We start from the raw sequence: 27,990 nt of genomic DNA on the forward strand, positions 1-27,990 counted from the left end.
GCAGTCACCCACTCAAGCACTAAGCTCAACCTTGCTTAGAGATCTCGTAACGTTCCGCAGAATCCAGAAGATTCGGTCATGGACAAAAATAATGGCAAAATATTAAATGTTTATTCACACTTATGAAACAAGGCATTAAAAGACTACGCAACTATGCACTGCATTGGTTGTACAATAAACACAAACATTAACATGTAAACACACACATAGACAAATAACTCCGTACAGTCCAATAGACTGTTGGGGTGAGCACCAATGAAGTCTGCTTGATATTCAAATACTCATTTAAGGTTGATGCACCGAGAGGATGTCCAGGGTCCATGGATTGGTTCAGAATTCCACACGCCATCGAAGTTATCCATGGCCAAGATGAGAACTATGGTTGCGGGGTTCGTAGCGTAGTACTGGAGCAACCGCCCCACCACACCACGGACACAAGACAAAGATCCCCCGTGTAGCCGTTTACAGATGATTGGAGCAAGTGCTGTTAACGAGCACCTATTAAACCAGGCACGGTGCTCACGTAGGTGGTAGAGTCACCAGCATGCCCAGCCTCCTTCGTCTCTCCAGTGCTAATGCATACACACGAAATTGGGTACTCATTTAAGGCCGAGTAAACCTAGGGAAGTCTCTGGACCGGTTCTGATACCACTTCGCTACCGATATTATTCGTGGCAGGGTTCGCACTGCAGTGTGCTAACCACTAACGCCACCACTCTCTCTCGAGTACAAAGACAACAAAACAAAGATCCCCCGTGCACCCCTTTACAAAGTGTTATGGCGAGAGTTGCTCGCGAGCACCGAAGAAGGCCGGCACGGCGCACCACGGGATGGGTGGCCAGAAACACGTCCGGCCGCATTTGCCTCCTCAGTCCCCGATGTTTTTTCACATCGCACCAGTATCTCATTTTGAGGCCGAGTCGATCCAGGACCAGGTCAGACAATCGTCACTGGTGTTGGCCGTGAGCGGGAATCCAATTCTGGTCGTAGCGCAGCGCGCTAACCGCTGTGCCACCGCTCCCCTGCACCTACACATGTACAAAGATGCTCCCGTAAAACCTTGACAGACTGGTGGCGATGTTTACACACCACACCAGGTACTTATTTTAGGCTGGGTCGACCTAGGGGAGGCCTAGGATTGGTAGAGATAATCGTTACCCGTGCTGGTGGCAGGAATCGAACTAAACTATTCAACAATATTTTTTTTATTTTACCAAAATAGGCCCACGTAGCTACCCAACTCTTTTTTCAGAAGCGACCTGGCCACAATCAATAGCTCAACAAAGTGGCTTATCATGTGGTAGTGCAGCGTGCTAACTGCTGCACAACCGCTCCATGCACACTTACACACGCACATTAATCACATTAATACCCCCCCCCCCCCACCCACAATCGAATGCCCCACACACGAGGGGGAATTGTCTCCACAAAGGCAGCTCAGCACACTTGACACGGGATTGAGGAACGCGACCTTGAGCCACCGAACATCCGCGTTGCGCGATATTTTTATCCCAACGATGAACACGACCGACGCTCGCGCTCTTAAACGGCACTCTTGGTCACTCAACTCCCCCCGCCCCCTCTCACGTAGATTTCTTCCTCTCATCCCCTAAACCCCCTCGGCACCCCCCCCCCCCCCCACCGGACGTGCCTGGCACACGAGAGCCACCGCTCTAAAGTTGCCGCCACCTTCGCGTCACCGACGCGATCGGAGGTGACCTCGCTACGTGCAGCAACAACAAACATCAACAGCTGCCATTCACCGCTAAGTGGCGGTGACGTCGCCACGGTGCTTGTGCCATGCTAGGTGCACGTGTACACACATTCACAACAAAGACTTTGATACCCCGCGTACAGCCGTTAACAGTCTGCTGGTGCAAGTGTTGTTAGCGAGCACCCATTTTAAGGCAGACAAAGCACGTGCGGGGGAGAGGGGGGAATGAGTGGCCAGCACAACGCCCGGCCGCCTGAGTGTCCCCATTGTTCTAATTTTAAGGCTGAGTCTACCTAACTGAGGCCCAGCATCGGTTTAGATGACCATCACCGGTGTCGGCCGAGAGTGGGAACGGAACCCGGGTCGGCGGGTCGAAGCACAACGCGCTAACCGGTGCGCCACCACCCCCCACTCACAGATACGCACGCACGCACCGTAACTGCAGCACGCAAGTGCACATCCACAGGATCCCTCCTGCACATCACTCGAATGGAGCGTGTGCCCCACCTGGCCTTCGTACACCGGCGGCCATTGGAACTCAAAACACCACGAGTGATGATTTTTTTTCTCCCCACCTCGACGTCTCGTGCTGTGAATCTCAAAAGAGGACGTTTTAGACTTGATGTTTTTGGATACAACCAGCCACTGGGTCTACCACTGCTGCCGTGGAAGCCACAGCCACCGGGCGGTGCTGGGGGATTAAGATGAAAGCTCGGCAAGGGAAATTAGGAAGGAGTTGGAATGGGGTTCATAAGTCGGGGGGGGGGGGGTAGGCAAGGTTTTAAGTTAGGAATGCGGTTGGGTGCTGAGACTGGAGTTTAGGCTCAGGTGGTTAAGTGGATGTTAATTTGGGGTTCAAGGTGAGTCTGGCATCAGGTTGAGTTTGGATTTATTTGTTATGGAATTAGGATTAGGGACGGTGTGAGTCCAGGGGCAAGGCGGGAGTTAAGCGTTGGTTTAGGGGTTGCAGTTTTAGATTGTGACTTGCTGACCCTCTGACCCTACTGGACGTCTGTGAAAAAGAGCTTAATTGGATTCCTCCAATCTAAATAGAGATTCCGATTCTGAGACTAAGGTCAAGGGATGTAGGTTTAGCTCGCAGTGCAGGTCATTGTAAAGCCAGGAGTCGTCTGCTGGTGGTAGCGATGCCGACCGGCGTGGAGGAGCCGTGATGAGTTGTGGTCCAGCGGCGGGGACGGCGATCGCCGTCAGCCGAGGTCCGGGATCTTCATTTCGTGAGCTCCCGGTGGCAGATCCAGAATGTGGACGATGGGCGGGAATGGTCAAGGGTCACACACACACATGGCTCGGCCGGCAGGATTGCTTGAATCTCTGATCAATACGAGCAAAGCACTGACCCTGCTTAATTGCTGTGTAATCGTTCTCAATTGTTTTTCGATTTTAATTTATTTGTACCTCAATGTTATTCTGATTGCGCCATCGGTGTTAAGTCACGGGATGCAGTATCTATTTGAATCTCTCTGCGAGAATTTGCAAAAGACCCACGTAACCGGATGTCACAGAGCCATATCCGAGATCCCTTGAACCGACATCTGGTCCACAGTGGAGGGGACAGCAATTTCACACCGGCCCCTCTACATGATTAATGTTCGTCACGTGAGAAGTCAATATTTTTACATATATATAATTGTCAATAAGGGAATCCCACCAATTTAAATGCAGAAACCAACTTAACTTGATGTTTTTCCCATCACTGCGCTAGGACCTTTGACTCGCAAGACTTGAGAACTTGATTTAATCACAGGCAGCTGTCTGGATTTCGAACAGAGAATCTCAGCGGTGAGATCTCAAAACTTAGTCCTCCTGGTCACCCACCAACCTCTCATTATTTCGACTGTGAATACAAAGATCCCCCGTATAGCCTGTAACAGATTGCTGGACAAAGGGTGGGTGGCCAGCACCACGCCCGACCGCCTTTGTCTCTCTAGTGGTGATGTTTACACACCGCACCAGGTACTCATTTGAGGCTGAGTCAATTTAGAGGAGGCCGAGGAACAGTTCAGATAATCGTCACCGGTGTTGGTGGACGTGAGCGGGAATCGAACTCAGGCCAACGGGTTCGTAGCACTGCGCTCTAACCGCTCCACTGTGCAGACAACCACACACAATCACACAAATCATCACACACCCCCACCCGTGTTTGCATTGTGCTGCAAAGTGAAGGGAAGCGTGAGTCACCACCATGCATCACGCTGCAGCTCCCCCACACTCCCGTGTGCTCAAAGCAGGACACGGCCACGGAAAAGAAACAGCTCTTATTTTTGCAGCTACGCACCGACATTAGTTTGAAGCGTTACTAATGTGAACAGGCATTTAACGTGATGGCCGGAGTGCTGTCGTAAAATGTCATCGCAGTGTCATGTATTAGAAAGTACAGGAGTGATGTTACTATGTCATGAGAGCATGTGACTGTAACTTTAAAGTATTTTTATTCCTATTATTATCAAAGCTTCAAACTCGAGTCAAATAGACTGGGACCCACACATACCTACAAGATTAGAATGATTAGGTTTTTGGCCTGCATATTTATCGGGAGTACACAAGCCTGCACAGCAGATTCTTGAATCCATCTTTGTCGAGCTATGAGTGTTATGTCATCGTGTGCGTGTGTTCTGTGGGTAGTCCGGTTTCCTTCCCCACATGAAACCAATCACTCAACGAATTATCAATATCTCCCGACTGCAGGATTCTCCTGCACGTGTTAGGAGTCAGTGAGGCGATGTTAAACATGGGCATCTTCATCATTGTTTTTCAATGCACCAATCCACATAAAAGACAAGCTCCCTACCGCATGCATTATACACGAGCCCCTGCTTGGGGAAGCTTCCATTTTCCTCCAGGTCAAAATTTTTAACGAGTGTCCTGGGAATTTTTTTTTACTTGATGACCCACACAATCTCACAGCCCAGAGGCTCGGCTTTTGTTGACAGTGTGGCGGATTAAGCGTCTGAAGTGAGGAGCGAATTCCTACGTCCATTGCGAGGTCATCCACGGTGGGGGTGAGGAAGGTGGGAAGCTAGAATGGGTAATATAAGAAATATATACAAACCACACACACACACATAAACGTGTTATCAACCTTTCCTAGGACCACCCCTCGATCCTCCTGTAACCCGAGCGCTCGAGGCAAAGCGGGAGCGGCCAGATGGAGGATATCATTCCCTGCGTGGCCATGTGGTCGATGAGCGCGGCGAGCGGCGTGTACAGCTTCAGCGTGGGGAGGCAGCCGAGGAGCAGGAGCTTGTGCTTGGCCCTCGTGACGGCGACGTTCAGCCGACGTCGGTCCTTCAGCAGCTCCCCCAGCTGCGCGGGCAGGGCACAGAGACAAAGGCAAAGACTTTTTGGGCAAGTGCTGATAGCGAGCACCGATGAAGGCCGGCACGGGACACGAGGGGGTGGGTGGCCAGCACGACGCAGGGGAGAGAGAACACGCACAGATGGGCACGAGAAAACACATGGGACATGCGGTAACGAGATACAAATCGTTCTGATAGCCGACACAGGCTGTTAGGAGAAGTGCCGTTAGCAAGCACCTATGAAGGCCGGCAAGGCACGTGTGGGTGTGGCCAGAACCACGCTCGACCGTATTTGTCATCCCCTCAGCGCTGATGTTTACACACAACGGTACACACAACGGTACGCACGTATAAAGAGGCGATACACACAATACAGGCAGGCCAGGCGCAGAGAATCGTTTCAGATAATCGTTCCCGATGTTGGCCATGCAGCGGGAATCTAACTCGGGGTCGCCGGGTTCGTAGCGCAGCGGTGCTAACCTTTGCACCGCCGCTCCCCAAATGCCACTACATTACAGGCGCGTGTGCGCACACACGTGCACTACGAGCGAGCTTGCTGCGAGCGTGAATCCTCTCTCGGCTCAGGGTCAATCGGGAGCAGCAGCTGTGAATAATGATAACGAGAGTGGAGTCGCCGTGTGCGGAGGGCTACCTGTCGACGCACGATGCCGGCCGTTGCGCAGGTCCGCACGAAGCCCACGATGATGACGGGTTTGTCACGGCCCTGGTACTTGTCCACCGTGTTGATCTCCAACCCAGCGAGTGCCGCCGCCGGACACGGCAGGGCCGCCAGCGCCGCCGACACCGCCCCCAGCTGCTGCCGGTACGGAGAGATGATCCCCACGTCCTTCGTGCGGCAGCCGGCCTGAAACACGGCACGGTACGGCGGCATAATTATTATTGTTGTTGTGAACGACAACCGGGAACAAAACGCCGTGTGGAACTAGAATAGAACTGGAACGGAATAGAACAGAATATTCACCCTATGCAAACCTATGAACGCACAAGGAACCTCTGAGTGTCCGGCAATAAATGTAGGTGGGCCTAAATCCCCTTCTGTCTGCGAAACCAAGAAAATTGCGTGTGAGAATCTAGGGAGCTAAAACTACAGCTGACAAATTCTAGAAACGTTGCTAAAAAAGTAAACAAATTAAGACTTAATTTAGAGCGTTACAGTTGCACATGGCACAGAATAAGAATTGGAGCTAATTCATTATTCTAGAACTGAAATCACACACGAGAGAGAGGATGGCCCTGTTCCGTTTAAATGCAAGTGTCTCCACCACCGAGTAATAAACGCAACCGGACAGCGGGTGAGGGGGGTGAGGAGGGAGGGTTAGGTAGGCAATGCTGTGGTTTGCTCACCTTGATGAGAGACGCAGCGATGATGGCGATTAGCTGAGCCTCCGTTGGGTTCTTCACACCACCCTGGTCCACCATCTCCTCAGCCGGGACCTGCGGTGGCGTGAGATTCACGCATCACCACACCGCGTTTACGTTGGGTGATGTACCGCCAGAATGATCATTGTCAAACACATTAGTTTAAACCAGCAAACACAGGGGCTTTAATACTGGCTCCGTCTTCCTCCCTCCCGTTCTAAATAGAGTATCTTTTTATTTACTTTCATTTCTTTACCAGGTAAGGCCCACTGAGCTATGTAGATCTTTTTCAGAAACAACCTGGCTATCACAAATGACAGCTCAACGTAGTGGCTTATCACGTGCAAATGTATTGCAGCCAAATACTCGAGACGCATGTTTCGAAATGCGGAGGGAAAAACCGGAGGACCCGTACAAAAATCCACGTGACCACGGGGAGAACATGCAAACCCCATATATACAGGCGTCAGGGTCGGGATCGAACCCACAACCTCCTGCATACCAGGCGAAGTATTTAACATCTCGCCGAGTGAGAGAGACAGGCAAACAGACAGGAGAAAGTCCTGATAACCATATAGACAAACTACAACAGGGCTATCCAGGCACCACGTCTCCTTAAAAGCAAAAAACCCAGTCTGACCCCAGCTGATCTCCTCTCTCCCAGACAAACTCTCATGTCCCCAAGAACCCCGGCAACCTTCTCTGTGTTCAGGAAGAGAACCGGGCGGTCGGGGTCCAAGGCTTGTGTCAGCCACGGGTGGTTGCCACCACCCATTCCGTCCAGGAAGGCGGGGAGCCCCGGCAGGGAGAGGCGGCACGTGGACACGCGTTCCGAGCCACACGCCAGCAGCCCTCCGTACGTCAGCACGTTGCTCAGGGACATGATCTCACTGCGAGACACGGGGAACGATCGTCGCCGTGGTCGTCATCACTGGCCGTGGTTCAAGACACAGACAGATGAACGCCTCCCGCAAGTTTTCTCCAACTCGCAAGGTCTCGCGATGCAGCCAATATCGTCGCTTCATCTCCGCGGCAGACGTCCTCTCGGGCGTGCTCCTCCCTTTCGCTGCCTTTCCGTCGTCAATTTCGACCACCGAAACATTCTTTTTATCGGCCGTGTCTTAAACAGTCCCACTTACTCTCCTTGAAGTCAAGATTGTCGTTGCTCGCAGCGCAATTCCAAACATGCACCGCGAGAGCACAGGACTGGTCCGAACACTCCACACGCTCAACATCGCCCGCGTGCCTCCCGTGCACTACCCACTTCCTGCAGCCCAGTACCGCCACTGCGTGTTCATCGGGTGAGAGTAAGGCCTGGGTGAGGATGAATACATTTCTAATTTACGTGTCTTTGTCATCACTCCATATTCGTTGTTGGGGATCGTCTGACCCAATTTCACCACCCAGTTAAGTGGGGGTTGGCGAGGGAGGTGCCTCAAGCCGGTTCGAAATATCACTCGCCACTGATGTTAGTAATGACCAGGGATTGAACTCAGGTCCACCGGGTTCATAGCGCAGTGTAAAACAGCATATATGAATGGAGAATCATTGATTCTTAAGCAGACACACACAATTCGATGGGTGTATCGTGAGCTTAAGAATCAATATTAGTCAATAAATTGATGCATCCGTTAAACCCCTCAAATACAAAGACCCCCATTACAGCTTTTAACAAACTGTTGGGGAAAGTACTGTTCAGGAGCACCTATGAAGGCTGGCTCGGCACATGCCTTTGTCTCCCTAGTGGCGATGTTTACACACCGAACAAGGTACTCGTTTGAGGTTGAGTCGACCTAGGGGAGGCTCAGGACCAGTTCAGATAATCGTCACTGGTGTTGGTGGACGTGAGTGAGAATCGAACTTGGGCTGCCGAGTTCGTAGCGCAGCACACACAAAAAAAGACAAAGATCCTCCATATAGCTTTAACAGACTGTAGGGGCAAGTGCTGTTAGCGAGCACCTATGAAGGCCGGAACAGTACACGAGGGGGTGGGTGATCAGTACCATGCCCGACCGCCTTTGTCTCCCCAGTGGCAATGTTTACACATCGTAGAAGGTACTCATTTGAGGCTGAGTCGACATAGGGGAGAGGCCCAGGACCGGTTCAGATAATCGTCACTGGTGTTGGTGGACGTGAGCGGGAATCGAACCCGGGACGCCGGGTTCATGGCGCAGCACACACGCACAAACTCACACACACCCACACAGATCACACCCTCCCTCCACACACGCCTCATATTGCCCACGTCCACTCTCCACACACGCAGCGCCCTCACCACAACACGATCGCTCCCCCACACTTAAACACGCACACACATTATAGACAGATGACCTTTATAATGAGGTAATGGCTCATTGTGAGTAGAAGTCTCTGTCTCAAGGGAGACCCGAGTTAAAATCGATACGGCAAAACAAACTGCAACACAAATTGTAAATATTAAATAAATAATGTGCATCATCGTCAATCGTGTTCAATTCACTGGTGGTTGAAGGCCACCACCCCAAGCTGTCACCATCTCTCAAGGCCCTGCGATATGAAAATCCATCTTGCACTTGCACTGGAGCTGATTTGCTTGCACCATCTTCGTTGCGGACGTACGCAAGTAATAAGTAAAAACCAAACATAAAAATAAAGAGTCTTTCTTGAAGCTAGTCAGAGCTGCGGCGCACTGTCATGCCTGGCACAGACGCACTGCAACCCAGCTCGGCTGTGACGTTGTTAGTTTGCATCACTTCCACACGCACTGCAACCCCGCTCGGCTGTGACGGTGTTAGTTTGCATCACTTCCAGCGCTGGCGTGGCACACATGCAGAGCAAGACGAGGGATATGAATCTTTAACCTGTCACTCAGGTATGATGGATTGTGTGATGAGCTGGTTAGTCTGTTCATGAATGAAAATGACGCGAAAATTTATCGATTGCTTACGCTTTAAACAATTCGCATTTGTAAAAATCACCGCAAATTGACTCCCTAACCGGGTTGTGAAACCTAAGAGCAATGGAGCAGAGCCGATGGTGAGCGGATGTGGGTGTGAGTGTGCAGCACCCCCGCACCTGTTCATGCGGTATTGCAGGTTGAGATAGACCACAGCCTCCGCGTGGCACTCCAGACGCTTGAAGAGAGACTCGTCCATGCCCATGGCCCTGCGAGACGGCACCGCAGCGCGCGCAGAGATACCTTGCCACGTGTGTAGCGACGCGTTGCCACGCACGGCACACATGGAGGTATATCACTCCGCGCCCGCTCGTGTAGGGTCGTCAAGCCACAAGGTGCACGTGCCCTCCCGCACACACACACACACACGCGCGTACAAACCTACCCACGCACGCACGTACGGCGGGAGAGCACAGCGCTACGCTCTCGCGTGCCACACCAGCTCGTGCAGTCCGGTGCAAGCACACGCGCACCCTGAATGCACACGCAAAAACCAGCACGCCTTCGTCTACACACACCCACGCAGCAACCCACGCAGGCAGGCACCTGGCGCGGGAGTTGAGCACGAGCGGTGGCAGCTGGTGGTGGTCTCCGACGAGCACGAAGCGCGACGCGTGCAGCAGCAGGCCCAGGCACACGGGCTGCCCGATCTGCGACGCCTCGTCCACAATGCAGAAGTCGAAGACGCGGCGCGAGAAGATCGGGTGGCGCAGGCCCATGCACGTGGTGGCCACCACACGCTGCAGCGCACACCACGGGCACGCAGCACGCCGCACGCAACATCACACACACCGCCGTCCGTCACCCCCCAGGGACTTGACATTCACTCCATCCTTCCACTCGAGTCATTAATCAAATATCCTTTTTATTGTGACGACTGAACCGAACGGCACACGCGCGAACGACTAAACAGCACTGCGCGTTTCGTCCTGATGTGATTGGTCAGCCGCGGCCATTGCAGAGCACCAGCGGCAGGGCTCGTCGGTCGCTCTGCGGTACGGTCCAGTTTCTCACGGACACGAAGAAACACGCACGGGGCTGGACCTCATCGACCAAGCGCCCCAGCTACATCCCTCAGCACGGAGTACTCCAGGGCAGTTCCTCCCGCCCAAGTACTGAACCGTGCTCAACTTCGCTTGACATCCGAGAAGCGGCGACGAGATCGGTCGGCCACGCCGGGCGATCTGCCGAGGAAGGCTACGCATCGGCCAAAGTTGAACGCCGAGCTCGGGGCCGCCTCACCTGTCCCTCGTAGAGCTGCTGGAGCTGCTCGGGGGTGCGCACGTCGTGCTGCCGGCACAGCTCCTCCTCGGTGAAAGCGTGCACGCCGGCGTGAACCTTGGCCGGCCGGCCCAGCCGCAGGAAGGGCACGCGGTGCGGCACGAGCTTGAGCAGGATGTTGTCGACGGCCGAGTGCGTGTAGCTCGTGAGCAGCACGCTGTGGCCGCACGCGTGCAGGATGCGCACCTGCACGCGTGCCCGCGGTTTTGGGGGGGAGGGGCGGTGGGGGGGCACACACGGCGCGACCTCGATGTGATCGTCGCCAGCCCAGGCCGCTACGCCAAGGGTGGGGGGGGAAGTGAAGTTGTGGGCCACGAAACGAGCCCGCGAATCGATTTCACCCGGCCCCTTTGAAAACAGCCTACAGATGCTATGATAAACTAAACTATAATTTTTCTTTTGATCAGGTAACGCCCACTGAGCTATATATCTCTTTTTCAGAAGCGACATGGCCACAAATGATAGCTCAACGAAGTGGCTGATCACATGGAAATGTCTAGCAGTAGCCAAATACTGTAGATGCACACGTTAACCTGGGTCACCAAAATTACAAAAGCAATAAAACAAAGAGCTAACAACGAAGCAGAGAGCTATTGTGAGCGACTCTGCTGGCAGTCAGCAACCAGGGCTGCCGTGTGCTGGGGGGTGCGGAGACAGCGACGACGTCGTTGTTACCAGCGTGCATATGGTGGTGGTTTTCCCCGTGCCAGGCATGCCGACAATGAGCGTGTAGTCCCGAGACAGCAGCACTCGCTTCATCGCCTGCCTCTGGGGCCGGTTGAGGCCTGAGGGCACAGATGCACGGGGACAGCGCAGATTCGCAATTCTCATCCCACCCACGTGTATGCAGAGGGGAGAGACCACACAACACCCTAAACACACACGTACACTTACAATGTATAACCACCTAACACACACACTTAGATCAAACATCCATCCTACATACACACATTCCATGTGGCTCACACTCCACGCATACCTGTACAGCAACATCCAACCTATGGACGTACAAAACACACAGCTTCAGATAATTGTCACTCGTGTTGACCTGAGTGGGAATCGAACCCGGTTCGCCGGGTTCGTAGCGCAGCACACAAAGATCCCCCGTATAGCCTTAACAGACTGTAGGGGCAAGTGCTGTTAGCGAGCATTTATGAAGGCCGGAACGGTACACGAGGGGGTGGGTGGTCAGCACCACGCCCGACCGCCTTAGTCTCCCCAGTGGCAATGTTTTTATTCACCGCACCAGGTACTCATTTGAGGCACACCCACACAGATCACACCCGCACTCCACACACACCTCGTAATGCCCACGTCCCCTCTCCACACAAGCACCCCCTGTATGGCTAAATGAGCAGTGACACTGACACACAGGCTGTGTGCTTGTTTAAAGTTGCACCACCTGTCACAGGACACTACAACCCAGGCAGCCCTAATCACCCCCCTGACAGCACCAGCTTCTCGGAGCCGTGCCACCCCTCCCCACACGTTCCACCCACCGCCGCGCCCCCCCCTCCCCACACGTACCACCCACCCCCGTGCCCCCCCTCTCCACACGTACCACCCACCGCCACGCACCCCTCCCCAGACATGCCACTCATCCACCCCACCCATCTCTGCCCACTCCCCTAATTGTTGTGCGTACCCTTCAGGATCTGCGCCACCGTATCCTTGGCGTCAACCGGTAGAACGTCGCTCAGTCGCTCCAAAAACTCGGGCCTTTTCAGATCGATGACGAGCTCCCGCAGCTTGGCACTGCTCAAGACAAAGATCCTCCTTATAGCCTTAACATAGTTTCAGGGCAAGTGCTGTTAGCGAGCACTGATGAAGGCAGGCGTGACACGCGAGAGAGTGGCTGGCTAACACCACACTCGGCAGCCTTTGTCTACCCAGTGCTGTATTTGCACACCGCAATAAGTACTCATTCAAATTTGAGTCGACCTAGGGGAGGCCCAGGACCGGCTCAGATATTCATCACTGTTATTGGTCGTAAGTAGGATTCAAACATACATTCACCCACACGCGCACGCACGCACGCACACAAGCACAAACATGTTCACTCATGTGCACATGCATTAACATACATGCAGATGCCAGTGGGCATATACATATACAAGTGTGGGTGACTACAAGTATATGTGTGCGTGTGTCAGTGGGAGTGTACAGGTGTGTGTAGCCATGTGTCTGTCCAGATGTGTGTACCTGTACGAGGTATCCAGACCTATGCCTGTGTCCACGCATGTCTGTGCGTTTCAGTGCATATGGACCGGTATTTGCATCGGTGGTTATGTACAGCTGTGTGTATGTGTGTTTGCTGATGGGGTTGCCTAAGGAGTGGCTGTGTACAGTTATGAGAGTGCATACCTGGCGGGGGTGTTACTCAGCAGGCGAGAAAGGTTCCCCAGGTGAGTGTCCACAGAACCCGAGAAGCTCTCGTCCACGTCCAGACTGAATAAGAAGGCCGCTCCGAACCTCCCCAGGTCCCTGGGCCAGCACAAGCAGCAATGAGACGACAACAAGGAAACAACGAGAAACCAAGCACTCAAACAACTCTCAGCTTTACACAAACTCCCTATATTCTTGGTTCTTTCGGTAATGTCACATAGAAGGGAAACAATAAAATCATACAAATATAAAACAATAAAATTATCACGACGTTTCGACTGCAACACAAGCAATCATCATCAGGTGTGAAAACTACAGCAAGAAAATTAAAAAAGTGGCAGTTTTTTTTACGTTAGCACCACGGAGAGCGATTTGGCAGTTATTCAGATGGACGAGTCCATCTATGTTCAGAAAAGAGGAGTGGGGAGACAAAAATAATGGATGCGGTCTGAAAGCCACTGTAAGCGTGAACAATCAATTAAGTCTCTGTGTTTGTGTATGTGGATAGCCTCATGAATGGATCTCTCATGGTAGCCAGATCGCTGTGGTTTTCACACCTGATGATGATTGCTTGTGTTGCAGTCGAAACGTCGTGAGAATTTTATTGTTTTATATTTGTATTATTTTATTGTTTCCCTTCTACGTGACTTTACCGAAAGAACCAAGAATAGGAATCCCTGCAGTCACGAAAGCTTTAAAACAAACTCCCGAGTTAAACTCGAAAGAGCCTCACCGGTCAACCTGGCACTGAACCTCTTCGTTGGTGACGGACAACACTGTGGCCGTGGCGATGGCTATGGTGGCGGGGTCTTTGCCGCTCACGATCACTCGATCGCCTACGGCGACGCAGCCTTGGGGGGCCGACCCCTGACCCTCCAGGTCCGGCGTGAGCCCTGCTGCCCCCCATCCTCCCTGCGGTCCCCGGCGCCGGAAACGCTGGATGAAGAAGCGCCCGTCTGGTGTGGCCACGGCCGGGCCCAGCAGCGTCAAATCACAGACGCAGAGACCCTTCGCCTGCCTGTACGACGCCAAGCGTTCCGTCACACTCGTCAACAACCACGATCAACCACCACACACGAGTGCACACAACTCACAACACCCAGACACCACGCACAATAATACCATGGGCGTACACACCCAACGACGAAACACCACCAAGTACAATAACAGTCACACTCCGCAACAATCACACACGCAGCGGCCTTGGGGCCACCTGTACTGCCACACATTCGGGCACACATACCAACAACCACGCACTACCATACTCAATCACGCACAACTACACGACCAATCACATCCAATGCAGTAGTTATATTCCTACCTGTATCGCACACACCACACGAGCCGTCATACATATCAACAGCCAGAGACGGCTGGTCTCATACATCAACAATCAGGCACAACGATAACCACATAGCTGGCCAAACACACACACACCAACAACAACCACACAAAGACAACACAACCCGTCAGAACCCACACACACACACGCGCGCGCGCGTACGCACTCGCCCACATGCGGTTACATCTGCAGTCAGTCACAACACCACATGTGAAGGACTCACATACGCACCTCTCGTGCGGTGGCAGAACCCACAGGTTGTGACGGCCGCCCTTGCACTGCTCGGTCTGCGCCTCCAGCAGGCACAGCAAGTACCAGCGCGAGAAGTAGCGCAGGTGAGCGGGGGACAGGTGCTGCGTCCGCTCGGCCAGCAGCGACACGAACTCGACGGGCCACGAGGAGGAGGCCGGGACGTCGCTCGATCCACGCGCCTCCTCTTCCACCGCCCTGCCAGTGGCACAGCCACGTTCCTTACATGGCCAGCGGGCGTAGGGGACCTACGGCCAGACTGTGCTTCACTACTCTGTTCAGTGCTGGTTGGGGGAGGGGGGAGCCAGAAGACTGGTGCATCTGCCAGTCATCTCAGTCAGTCAACCCATGGCACCGGAGTCTGTCCTGTGACCTTCCGTCAGCGAGCCTTCGACACTTCACGTGGCCTCAAAGTGCACCTGGCCTGGCACAGGCACCGTAGTGACGTCACCGTTACATAGTGGCGAATGGCGGGAATTGGCATTGGGCCAGGCGACCGGTGTAGATATCGCTCACCACCGGTGTTAGCCGAGGCCAGAAATCGAACTCAGGTTGATGGGTTTGATAGTGTGGCAAGCGTTAACCACTGTGCTCCACTGTTTCTCCACCCGAAGCTACAGGGTAACAACTTACGAATCTCGACTATCACACCCACGATTTCGTAACGCACGCACCGCAAGCGTAAGAATTGATTTCGAGCGATGAATCAACGAAGCATCGTTGCACGGCCACCGGCGGGGCTGCCGCCCCACGGGCAGGGTTTTTGTATTTTACCAGTTAAGGCCCACTGGGACATGTTGCTTTCTTTCAGAAATGGCCACAATTTATAGCTCAACGAAGTGGCTTATCACGCGGAAATTAACAGCAGCCAAATACTCTAAATGTGGAGGGAAAAACCGGAGGACCTAAATAAAAATCCACGCGACCACGGGGAGAACACGCAAACTCCAAATATGCAGGCGTCAGGGTCGGGATCGAACCCGCGACCTCCTGCATACCAAGCGAGGTAGTTAACATCTCCTAGCCACCGTGGCGCCCACGAGAGAGGCAGTGTGGCCGGCGGTCTGCACCGTCACCTGTGGTAGACGGCACAGTTGCCCAGCTGGGAGCAGTTGCGGCAGGTGAAAATCTCGGCGATTGGCTCCGGCAGCGGCGCCGGCCGTGGCTCTTGGCGATCTTCTTCTTCCTCCTTCCTTCTCCCTCCGGCGCCTGCGCCGGAGGCAGCAGTCCTGGGCGGCCACCACACGCCGTTGGCCAGGCTGTGCGCCAGCTGGTTGCGCAACTTGATCAGCTCTGTAGAAACGCGCGGCGCGACGACCGCCGTGAACAAACGTCAAGAGGGCAGGGGGGGGGTGGGATGGAAGAGTCGAGCAACGTGAACTAAAAATGACAGCAACGACCTGGAGAATGTTACGTTATTATAAACCTATATTAATCAAATGTGTTCACCTACCAACTCTGACCAGCGTGGTGAAGTATAGTCAAGCAACTCCAAACACCAACATGGTGTGGAGATGCCTTCATCCAGCAGTGGAATGACACAGAGCTGTACACATTTGTGCGTGTGTGTAGCAGTGAGCGGGCTGCGCTACGAACCCGGCGACCCAAGTTCAGTTCCCGCTCTTGGCCAACACTAGTGATGATCATCTGAACCAGTTCTGGGCTTCCTCTAGGTCGACTCAACCTCAAATAATCCGGCCGCGGTGTGTTAATATCGCCACTGGGGAGACAAAGGCGGCCGGGCACGGTGCTGGTCACCCACCCCCTCGTGTGCCGTGCCAGCCTTCGTAGATGCTCGCACACACAGCACTTGCCCTAAGTCTGTTAAGGCCATATCGGAGGGTGATCTTTGTCTTTGTTTACCACGCATGTCCAAACGGGAGGCCGGCACGGGGTGCATGCCGCCCGACTTGAGGTAGAGGAGGAACCCGAGGCCGGGGTCGCCCCAGCGCTCCTGCGTCAAGAGCGTGTACAGCACCACCTACACGACAACAGCAACAGTGTGTACAGCACCACCTACACGACAACAGCAACAGCGTGTACAGCACCACCTACACGACAACAGTAACAGTGTGTACAGCACCACCTACACAACAGTAACAGTGTGTACAGCACCACCTACACGACAACAGTGTGTACAGCACCACCTACACGACAACAGTAACAGTGTGTACACCACCACCTACACGACAACAGTAACAGTGTGTACAGCACCACCTACACGACAACAGCAACAGCGTGTACAGCACCACCTACACGACAACAGTAACAGCGTGTACAGCACCACCTACACAACAGTAACAGTGTGTACAGCACCACCTACACGACAACAGTAACAGTGTGGCCAGCACCACCTACACGACAACAGTAAGTGTGTACAGCACCACCTATACGACAACAGTAACAGTGTGTACAGCACCACCTACACGACAACAGTAACAGTGTGTACAGCACCACCTACACAACAACAGTAACAGTGTGTACAGCACCACCTACACGACTACAGTAACAGCGTGTACAGCACCACCTACACGACAACAGTAACAGTGTGTACAGCACCACCTACACGACAACAGTAACAGTGTGTACAGCACCACTTACACAACAGTAACAGCGTGTACAGCACCACCTACACGACAACAGTAACAGCGTGTACAGCACCACCTACACGACAACAGCGTGTACAGCACCACCTACACAACAACAGTAACAGTGTGTACAGCACCACCTACACGACAACAGTAACAGCGTGTACAGCACCACCTACACGACAACAGTAACAGCGTGTACAGCACCACCTACACGACAACAGTAACAGCGTGTACAGCACCACCTACACGACAACAGTAACAGCGTGTACAGCACCACCTACACGACAACAGTAACAGTGTGTACAGCACCACCTACACGACAACAGCGTGTACAGCACCACCTACACGACAACAGTAACAGCGTGTACAGCACCACCTACACGACAACAGTAAGTGTGTACAGCACCACCTACACGACAACAGTGTGTACAGCACCACCTACACGACAACAGTAACAGTGTGTACAGCACCACCTACACGACAACAGTAACAGTGTGTACAGCACCACCTACACGACAACAGCAACAGCGTGTACAGCACCACCTACACGACAACAGTAACAGCGTGTACAGCACCACCTACACAACAGTAACAGTGTGTACAGCACCACCTACACGACAACAGTAACAGTGTGGACAGCACCACCTACACGACAACAGTAAGTGTGTACAGCACCACCTACACAACAACAGTAACAGTGTGTACAGCACCACCTACACGACTACAGTAACAGCGTGTACAGCACCACCTACACGACAACAGTAACAGTGTGTACAGCACCACCTACACGACAACAGTAACAGTGTGTACAGCACCACTTACACGACAACAGCAACAGTGTGCACAGCACCACCTACACAACAGTAACAGCGTGTACAGCACCACCTACACGACAACAGTAACAGTGTGTACAGCACCACCTACACGACAACAGTAACAGCGTGTACAGCACCACCTACACGACAACAGCGTGTACAGCACCACCTACACGACAACAGTAACAGCGTGTACAGCACCACCTACACGACAACAGTAACAGCGTGTACAGCACCACCTACACGACAACAGTAACAGTGTGTACAGCACCACCTACACGACAACAGTAACAGCGTGTACAGCACCACCGGGAGAGCTGTTCTTTCTACAGCAGAGCTCATTTCTCCGATTCGTCAAGTAACACTAAAATAGTTTGAAAAAAACAAGTCCAAGGAATCATCATCATGGGTGAGACTTTAAATGGGCCCGAGCAATGGACCACAGATAAGTAGTCGATTACGATTTTTAACTATGAATCGGCTTAGTCGAATGATCGTCCCATGTCGACTCTACAGCACACACATACAGGTGTCCCGCTTATAGGCGGCTCGGACGTGCCGCAACAAGAGAGGAAAGCCACATCGGAAGGAGTAGGTGAACGTGGAAGCACCAGGGCGGAGACCAACAGGTAGTGCTACAACGAGAGGCGGTTCCAAGTCGTGAACTAGGATGTGAGGGCCTGTCAAGTAGACGTGAAGACGATGGCCCAGGAGAGACATGCGTGGATAAAGGGCGGTACACGTATACAGAGCTCACACCAGCGGGGGACACATGCCAAGAAGAAATAGTCAACAGGTGCAAATTGTAATTGGGATGAGAATTGGGGATCTGCGTTGTCCCCGTGCATCTGTGCTCTCAGGCCTCAACCGACCCCAGAGGCAGCCGATGAAGCGAGTGCTGCTGTCTCGGGACTACACGCTCATTGTCGACATGCCTTGCACGGGGAAAACCAACCACCATATGCACGCTGGTAACAACGACGTCGTCGCTGTCTCCGCACCTCCCAGCAGAGAGCAGCCCTGGCGGCTGACTGCCAGGAGAGTCGCCCACAATATCTCTCCGCTTCGTTGTTAGCTCTTTGTTTTATTGCTTTTGTAATTTTGGTGACCCAGGTCAACGTGTGCGCCTTAAGAGTATTTGGCTGCTTGAAATTTCCACGTGATAAGCCACTTCGTTGAGCCATCATTTGTGGCCAGGTCGCTTTAAAAAAGAAGCTATTTATAGCTAAGTAGACCTTACCTGGCAAATAAAAAATAGTTTCTTGTTTAGTTCAGTCATGGTCTCATTGGCAGCCTGCTTCACCAAAGCGAGGGTTTACCTGCGCCTTGTGCTCGATGGATTGGCTTTCCTTTCCCGTCTTCAGCTCCAGCGGCACCGTGCGGACAATTTCCTCGTTTCCCCACCCGTGGACCTTTCCGGGGAGGGTGCCGGCGGCGGCGGCGGCGGCCCTGTTTTTGCCGTCGCAACGCGCCCGGCGGTGGATGCGCACAGTCGCCATGGCGTCCACCTTGCCCTTGAGGCCGAAACGCGGGGACCAGACGCTCTCCTCCACGTCCCCGAGGTGGCACACGGACACCGTGCACGCGCTGGCATCGCCCTCTCCGGCCCTGCGGGTACACGCCCGCACACGCACGCACGCATATACGTAAGCACCAGTACGTGCACACACTGACATGCACACATGTGGACAACGTGCAAGCATAGGCATGGGCAAACACACTCAAAGAGATGCACAAATGTATCAAAATGCACAGACATAAAGACAGGGTGAGTGCGAATACTGATCAGTGAGTGTGCATAATGATCAGTGCGAGAGTGAGTAATGAACAGTGTGAGTAAATGACGAGTGAGTAATGAACAGTGTGAGTAAATGACGAGTGAGTAATAAACAGTGTGAGTAAATGATGAGTGAGTAATGAACAGTGTGAGTAAATGATGAGTGAGTAATGAACAGTGTGAGTAAATGATGAGTGAGTAATGAACAGTGTGAGTAAATGATGAGTGAGTAATGAACAGTGTGAGTAAATGATGAGTGAGTAATGAACAGTGTGAGTAAATGATGAGTGAGTAATGAACAGTGTGAGTAAATGATGAGTGAGTAATGAACAGTGTGAGTAAATGATGAGTGAGTAATGAACAGTGTGAGTAAATGATGAGTGAGTGATGAACAGTGTGAGTAAATGATGAGTGAGTAATGAACAGTGTGAGTAAATGATGAGTGAGTAATGAACAGTGTGAGTAAATGATGAGTGAGTGTGAGCAATGATCGATGAGTGCCAGTAACGATCGGTGAGTGCGATTCGTGGGCAGAGTTCGAACGAGCCGGCGTCAATCCCGGGTTCCACGTACATCTTGATCGGCATGCGAAGGCCATGCGAGGCCGAGTTGGGCTCCGGGCCCCCTTCCAGGTACCGACTCGCCCAGCGGCCAATGGCCGAGAAGTACTCCTCCATCTCCCCCAGCAGCTCTGCCTGCGACACGCCCAACTTGTACCTGCGCCAGAGCATCAGCACCATTCGCGCGCGCACACACACGTGTGTGTATCTGTCTAAGTTTGTTTATGTGCGTCCATCCATTTGCGTGCGAGTGACAAAGTGATAAGCGCACTGTGCTATAAACCCGACGACCAGCGTTCGATTCCCACTCACGGACAACATCGGCGATGAATATCTGAATCGGTCCTAAGCTTCCCCTCGGTCGAATCAGCCTTAAAAATTAGTACCTGGTGTGGTGTGTAAACATCGGCAGTGGGGAGGCAAAGATGGCCAGGCTTTGGTACTTGCCACCCACCCCCCTCGTCTGCAGTGCCAGCCTTCATAGGTGCTCGCTAACAGCACTTGCACTAACAGTCTGATAATGGCTTTACATATGATCTATTGGCACGTGAGTTCATAAGCACGCGTGTACAAGTGCAAAAAAAAACCTGGACATATCTATGCGCGATAACACCCGTGTGTGCGAATGTATATATATATATATACCTGTGTGCATTAATATACACTTACATGAACATGTTCATGTAGACCTGTGCAGATTGGTACACAAGTGTGTGTGCGCGAGTATGCCCGTATGATCAGTGCATGCCAGTCTGCGCGAGTGCGAGCACGGCGACAAAGGCACGGCCGTGTGAGGGCGCAGTCCCACGAATGCAAAAACACGTGAGCGAGCGTACGTGCGTGCGTGCGTGCTTACATCTCAGCGAGGTGCTGGAGCTGCGCGAGGGTGGCGGAGGCGGCACTCCTCAGCGCAGCATCCGAGAAGTCTCGCTGCAGCGCGGCTCTCTGGAACACCTCGTGCAACAGTGTGCCCAGCAGCATCTGCCGCGTGCCCCACTCTCCGCCGCCCTGTACCGCTCAATGGACAAAGACAAGGATCCCCCCTGTAGCATCTAACAAACATTTTCCAGTGGTACATCTGAGCCAAGCCAGCAAGGGGCCCTCACAGTAATAGTTCTCCATGGGCTGTCTGCCGAGCTGAGCCAGAACCATGATACGCTGGCCTCATAAAACATCCATATCTGACTCGGGGCTAAGTTTCCCTGTACAAGAAAACGGGTAAACCGTATGGGTTGACAGGTATGCGATGCGCATCCCGCACCTCCGATTTGCACGGTCGGCTACGTACGGTGCGGAAGAAGTTAAAGTTCAACCTTGAAGCGCTCCGACAGCACGGCGCGGCGAGGGCAGCGGATGCCGTTGGTGACGGTGGTGCCCGACAGGAGGAGGTCAGGGTTCACGACCACAAAGCCGGCGTCGTTCGTCACCTCCAGCACCGCCGCCGTCGCGCTGGCGCAGGTTGCCTCCTCCCCACCCCTTAGTGGCACCTCCACAGCGCCGTCCAGGTGCAGCACGTCCCCCACGCTTACTGGAGCCAGCGCCCTGCAGAGTCGCGCGGGGCACAGTCAGGCGGTGTCCGTTATTTAACCAGGAGATTAAATATAGAACCCGTGGAGACACGATCACAGGTTCACACTCCACGACACCAGGGGGTGGAGCCTGCGAGACACAAATATATCCACCCCTCTCGATACACGCAATGCACGTCAATGTATTTTGACCCCGGGGTCCAAATTGTATGGCTGTCAAAATACGAGACCAACAGGAGAGATACTCGCCAGTCGTCTTTGAGGACGCAGGTGAGGCTGGCGCCCCCGGAGGGATTGGCGGTGAGGCTCAGGTGCCTCTCGCTGCGCCAGGCCCCGAGTGGAAGGTCGCGCAGCGCCACCACGCGGTAGCGGTTGTACGCTCCCTCACACAGCATCTCCCCTCCGCGGCGCCGGCGCTCTGGCCGTGGCGATGCTTGCAGGGCCTTCGCCTTCTCCTCACAACTGCGGACGTGATAAGAAATTAATTATCTTAAACAATTTTTTTATTTTATCAGGTTAAGGCCCGCTGCGCTATATAGCTCTTTTTCAGAAGCGACTTGGCCACAAATGATAGCTCAACGAAGTGGTTTATTTCGCGTAAATTTATAGCAGGCAAGGTTGTTAAAATCTCGCCACCGTGGCACCCCATAGGTTAATAGGTTAATCGTGAATAACTAATGATTACTTATACACAGAGTGCTGCCAGAGTCTAATTGTTGGCAAACTGGACTTACAATCCAGAGGTCGTCGCTTCGATCTCCAGGTACAGGAGTTGAATCAATAGGTCAAGTTTCGAAAATCCCTCCCGATGTTGTCCACCCACCAATATAGATGGGTGCAACATAAAACCCCGGTTTAATCAAAAGTTGCTCCGCGGGTTCGAACCCAGGCTCGTTTGGTCCCACTGCAGCACTCCGACATCTGCGGTCGCTGGATACCTCATTGGATACAATTTGATGCCACTATAACGCCCAAATAACATTGCGACTGGCACAATGACATCCTTGACCATCATGTTAAATTCTATACTATGATTAACAAAGATTAAAACGTGTGTTCTATATACCAGTAAAAATAATCGAGGTAACCGATCTGTAAGAGCCGGATTTTTTTTGGATTGTGCCTTTATTTAAGGGTGTGATTGAAATGGAACTCACGGATTTTCCTCCACAGTGAAGCTCTCCTGCAGGAACGCATCCAGGATGTCTGGGCTGAGTTCATCTTCTGGAAAATCCTGTGACAATTCCCTCGGCGTGATTGTCTCATGGCTGGGAGGCTTTGGGATATCCCTGTTACCACAACCAGCACCGCCACCAGAATCACCGCATCTCTCACCACTACCATTACTACCTACGTTGCCACTGCCAACACCACCACCACCATTACCATCATGACCATCACCATTAGCACTACCATCACCTTTACTGTCAACAACACAGTCACCACTAACATTGCCACCACTCTCACCTCCAAGCTTGCCATTACCATCACTACTCAATGCACTGCTATCACCGTTACCATCACCACTATTCTCACCACCACCATTGTCACCATCATCAACGCGTCTACCATCACCACCTTTCCCACCATCACCACCACTCGCAACACCACCCCCAACATGGCTGTCGCCAACACATGCCCTCCTCCTGTTTCGCACAAGTGGATCAGCAGCAGCACCAACTACTGCAGAGTTCGTGTCCTCCCTGGGCCCTAGTTGACTTAAGACAGTGCCACTCTTCATCTTCCTTCTCGCTTCCTCTCCTGGGTGGTGCTTGCCCTCCTCAGGGCTGTGCTCCGCTTCAGCCACAGCCGAGCACAGGGGCTTCAGGTTCACCGAGCTACTCCAGGCCGGGCACAGAGGCTGTAGGTTCACTGCGTCCTGTGAGTTCTCTTTCTCGGTCCCATCTTGTAGGGAGAAATCCGACTTGCCTGTGATCAATACGGCTGATGAAGCCGAATCCTCTCTACCTGACCTTGGATTCTGCGCTTTTTCAGCCGGCGCTGGAGGTTCTGAGTTAGAGTCAATTGGCACAAATTCGGAGAGGGTCGACTGAACTGTAGGCCGGATCCGCTTCGTGTTCAACTCCGCGTCGGGACTTAGTGCCAGCCGCTTGGACGTCCCTGGCAGTGGCACCGCCGCTCGGCTGTCCACTCTTTTCAGCTCTGCACCGCGTGAGCGTGCACACACATACATACACGCACCCACACACACAAACTCAGAACTGCACGAGATAAAAATAGCATGTATTGTCTGAAAGGAGAACTGTGCAAATCAGACAGAAATTTACATTAGTGTCGCGTTGGCACGTCGCCACATCTCAAGGCAAATGTGGGACGTAATGACGCATCGATTAAAATGTATTCTTACAGACTAGAGGCCAATGGAAAAGAGAAAATAGACAGGAAATGAGATGGTGAGACAATATTTGAATATCTGGAGTGCACAAGAATGGAGGTGGAAAGAGATTGTGAAGAGTGGAAAACACTGGAAGACGGCTTTGTCCAGCAGCAGAATGTTCCCGGATACGAAATAAAGAAAGGTATCTCTGCAGAATCAGCAGGGCTCACTGGTTTTGGTCAGCCGCGTTGCTTTTACGTCTTGCCGCTCAGCGCGGGCCACCGAGCGATCGCAACCGCCCGCTGCCCCCCTGCCCACCGCAGCTGCCCTCCTGCCGACGACCCGTACGGGCGTCCCCGGCACACAGTCTCGCTCGGGGGTGTCCGGAATGAGAACCTCGTCGTCCGGAATGAACATCACGTCATCATCCGAATCGTCCGCTGGTGCCGACGAGGATGCCTTCCCCACGCCGTCCCCCAGGCTGGCGCCGTTCGCGACTCCGGGCTTGCTCTGCACACAGAGGCCGTGCGTCGTGGTGGCGTTTGCACTCAGCTCCGCTGCATCGCTCGGCTTCTGTCGACGTCAGAAAGAGAGAGCCAGTAAAGCAGCAGTAATGAAAACCTTCTCCTTGGCCAGGGGCCGAATTTTACAAACACCTTCAGCGGGCCACACATTTGCACGATCAGAGCTTTCTGCACAAACATGTTCAATAATCCATTGCAAGTAGGCCACCTCGCAGCCCAAGCCTACAACACCTAGTATTCCCAGGCAGTCTCCCATCGAAGTAATCACCAGGCTCAACTCTGCTTCATCGGATGAAAATGGGGTGCAGATGATGACGATGATATGGATAAAAGCAGTTACAACGCTAACGTATTGTATTTTTCCGTATTTGTGAATCCGCCATTGAGTCGTTATATGTTCAATGGTCTGTTCTGGGTGACCAGTCACACTGCTATTCTCTGACAAGTATCATCTTGTTGAATGCAACGAAACAGAGTTGACGAATGAGTGAATTAATTACAAGCAGAGGAGCTCAGGCTATGAGAGTTAAGGCTTGCAGGCTGGGTGTGTTCACCTGTGTTCACCTGCAACCCCCGGGTCCATGAGCACATGCTTGCTGCGACGTACCTTGCCGAAGAAGGCCGATATCTTCTGAACGCCATCCGCCTTGTCGGTGGGCTGTTGACAGCGGGCGACAAGCGCACAGGTGAGACATGACGTCACCCACACGTTAGACACACGAGACATGACACGGCGACACGTGACATGTAGTCCGAGTCAGGCATGCGACACAGGCAGGCACATGAGACAGAGACATGGCATGGGACAGGCATGAGACGCAGTCAGACACGTGAGACGAACATGAGACACAGACGGATGCATGGGACATGGCGTGAGGCAAGCAGACGCGTGTGAAAGACATCAGAGACAGTGACATGACACAGACATGTGACACGGGCAGGCACGTAAGACATACACACACACAACACGGGCAGACGAACGAAACGTGACATATACAGTATTGCCTTGCGACGTGCCTGAGACATACATCATGCGTGACACAGGAGTGAAACATGCGTGATACATGCGTGACACAGGAGTGAAACATGCGCGACACAGGAGTGAAACATGCGTGATACATGCGTGACACAGGAGTGAAACATGCGTGAGACGTGCGTGACACAGGAGTGAAACATGCGTGAGACATGCGCGACACAGGAGTGAAACATGCGTGATACATGCGTGACACAGGAGTGAAACATGCGTGAGACATGCGTGACACAGGAGTGAAACATGCGTGAGACGTGCGTGACACAGGAGTGAAACATGCGTGAGACATGCGTGACACAGGAGTGAAACATGCGTGAGACATGCGTGACACAGGAGTGAAACATGCGTGAGACGTGCGTGACACAGGAGTGAGACATGCGTGAGACATGCGTGACACAGGAGTGAGACATGCGTGAGACATGCGTGACACAGGAGTGATACATGCGTGACACAGGAGTGAAACATGCGTGATACATGCGTGACACAGGAGTGAGACATGCGTGAGACATGCGTAACACAGGAGTGAGACATGCGTGAGACATGCGTGACACAGGAGTGATACATGCGTGACACAGGAGTGAAACATGCGTGATACATGCGTGACACAGGAGTGAGACATGCGTAACACAGGAGTGAGACATGCATGAGACATGCGTGACACAGGAGTGATACATGCGTGACACAGGAGTGAAACATGCGTGATACATGCGTGACACAGGAGTGAGACATGCGTAACACAGGAGTGAGACATGCGTGAGACATGCGTGACACAGGAGTGATACATGCGTGACACAGGAGTGAAACATGCGTGATACATGCGTGACACAGGAGTGATACATGCGTGACACAGGAGTGAAACATGCGTGATACATGCGTGACACAGGAGTGAGACATGCGTGAGACATGCGTGACACAGGAGTGAGACATGCGTGAGACATGCGTAACACAGGAGTGAGACATGCGTGATACATGCGTGACACAGGAGTGAAACATGCGTGACACAGGAGTGATACATGCGTGACACAGGAGTGAAACATGCGTGAGACATGCGTGACACAGGAGTGATACATGCGTGATACATGCGTGACACAGGAGTGAGTCTTACCCGCGCCCCGCGCTTGAGTCGCGACATCGCCGGGCACGCCCGCGCCTCACAAATCCCGATTACAAAACACAACTACAACCACCACCACCACCACTAACCGCACCAACACCAACCACTACCACAACACAAAGGTTCGGCTCATACCGACTACAACAACAAACGGAACACACTCGCGCCAAGTACGACAGGAGTAGTGTCGACACGAAAGAGCGCGGTGTCGTTCCGCGTGTTGAAGCGGTTGGCGCGCCGAGAAGAAACGGCGGGAAAAGTGAGAGCGGGATTAGAATTCACCGCAACACCGCCCTGCCCTCGCTTGCCAAGCTATGCCCTTCTCGCGAGACATGCCCTTCGCTACGCACAACCCTGCCCTTCTCTCTTCACAGTCCTGCCCCTAATCACTGCCCAGCCATGCCCCTCTTCCTACACAACCCCTGCCTTTCTCGCTTCCGCCCTTCCCTTCTCCTCGTCCATCTCCCTGCTCAGCCTTGCCCCTCTCTTGGCAGCCTTCCCTTTATATTAGATCAGCCCTCCTTGTCCTATATCGCTGTCTTTCCCGGCTGTGCCCTTCTCCCAGTCCTTGCCCTTCTCGCAGTTGGGTCCTAGCCCCGAAAATTGCCCTATTCCCTCTCTGACCCTGCCTTGCCCTCTGCTCTCCACTGCTGCGCTGCACTGCCCGGGCAAGCCCCAGGCCACGCGCGTTCCCGCGTCCACTGTGATCCAGATCCTTAGGTTTCAGCAACGGGAGGTCACGTGGGGAGGAGGGGGGCTGGGCGTAGAGGCGGAGCCACTCCTTGAGCGATCGGTTGCTTGAAACTTCGTCGCAACTCGGTTGCATGCAACCGATGAATCGCTTATATGTGCAACCAGACGCGCACCTTGGTTGCATTCGACCAAACTGCGTATATGTTGACGTATCTACAAACAGTTGCATGCAACCGACTCGCTCATGTGCGGACGTCTCTGCAACCAGTTGCGTGCAGTTATCGCAACCGCCCCCTTAAGTCCCCTCCTGCTGGTCCATTGTTCGTGTCGCCCACACGAGCCATGGCATGTCCAAGCATGCAAATGTTGTGTCCTCTCATCCATGCATTCCTCTTCCCGTCTCAATGTAATCACCA

General features: G+C 53.1%; 1 protein-coding gene across 1 annotated transcript; it reads right to left on the minus strand.

Annotated features, from left to right (window-relative positions):
* Positions 1–89: 89 nt before the first annotated feature.
* On the minus strand, positions 90–27,771 carry DNA2 (DNA replication helicase/nuclease 2). The gene is made up of 23 exons (XM_076065755.1): positions 26,873–27,771; positions 25,345–25,395; positions 24,444–24,786; positions 23,033–24,038; positions 22,125–22,337; positions 21,660–21,888; positions 21,203–21,354; positions 20,360–20,503; positions 19,329–19,617; positions 16,467–16,584; positions 15,680–15,896; positions 14,586–14,801; positions 13,746–14,030; positions 12,992–13,111; positions 12,273–12,382; positions 11,303–11,412; positions 10,589–10,813; positions 9,893–10,086; positions 9,466–9,555; positions 7,109–7,301; positions 6,397–6,486; positions 5,684–5,896; positions 90–5,038 (listed from the first exon to the last, which is right to left on the minus strand). The coding sequence occupies exons 1-23, from the start codon at positions 26,897–26,899 to the stop codon at positions 4,820–4,822; spliced, it is 4,854 nt and encodes a 1,617-aa protein (XP_075921870.1). The 5' UTR covers positions 26,900–27,771; the 3' UTR covers positions 90–4,819.
* Between the last annotated feature and the right edge of the window lie 219 nt (positions 27,772–27,990).

This window comes from Petromyzon marinus, chromosome 8 (assembly GCF_048934315.1).
Source record: "Petromyzon marinus isolate PM22_M1 ecotype Great Lakes invasive population chromosome 8, UKy_Petmar_22M1.pri1.0, whole genome shotgun sequence".
Lineage (NCBI taxonomy): Eukaryota > Metazoa > Chordata > Hyperoartia > Petromyzontiformes > Petromyzontidae > Petromyzon > Petromyzon marinus.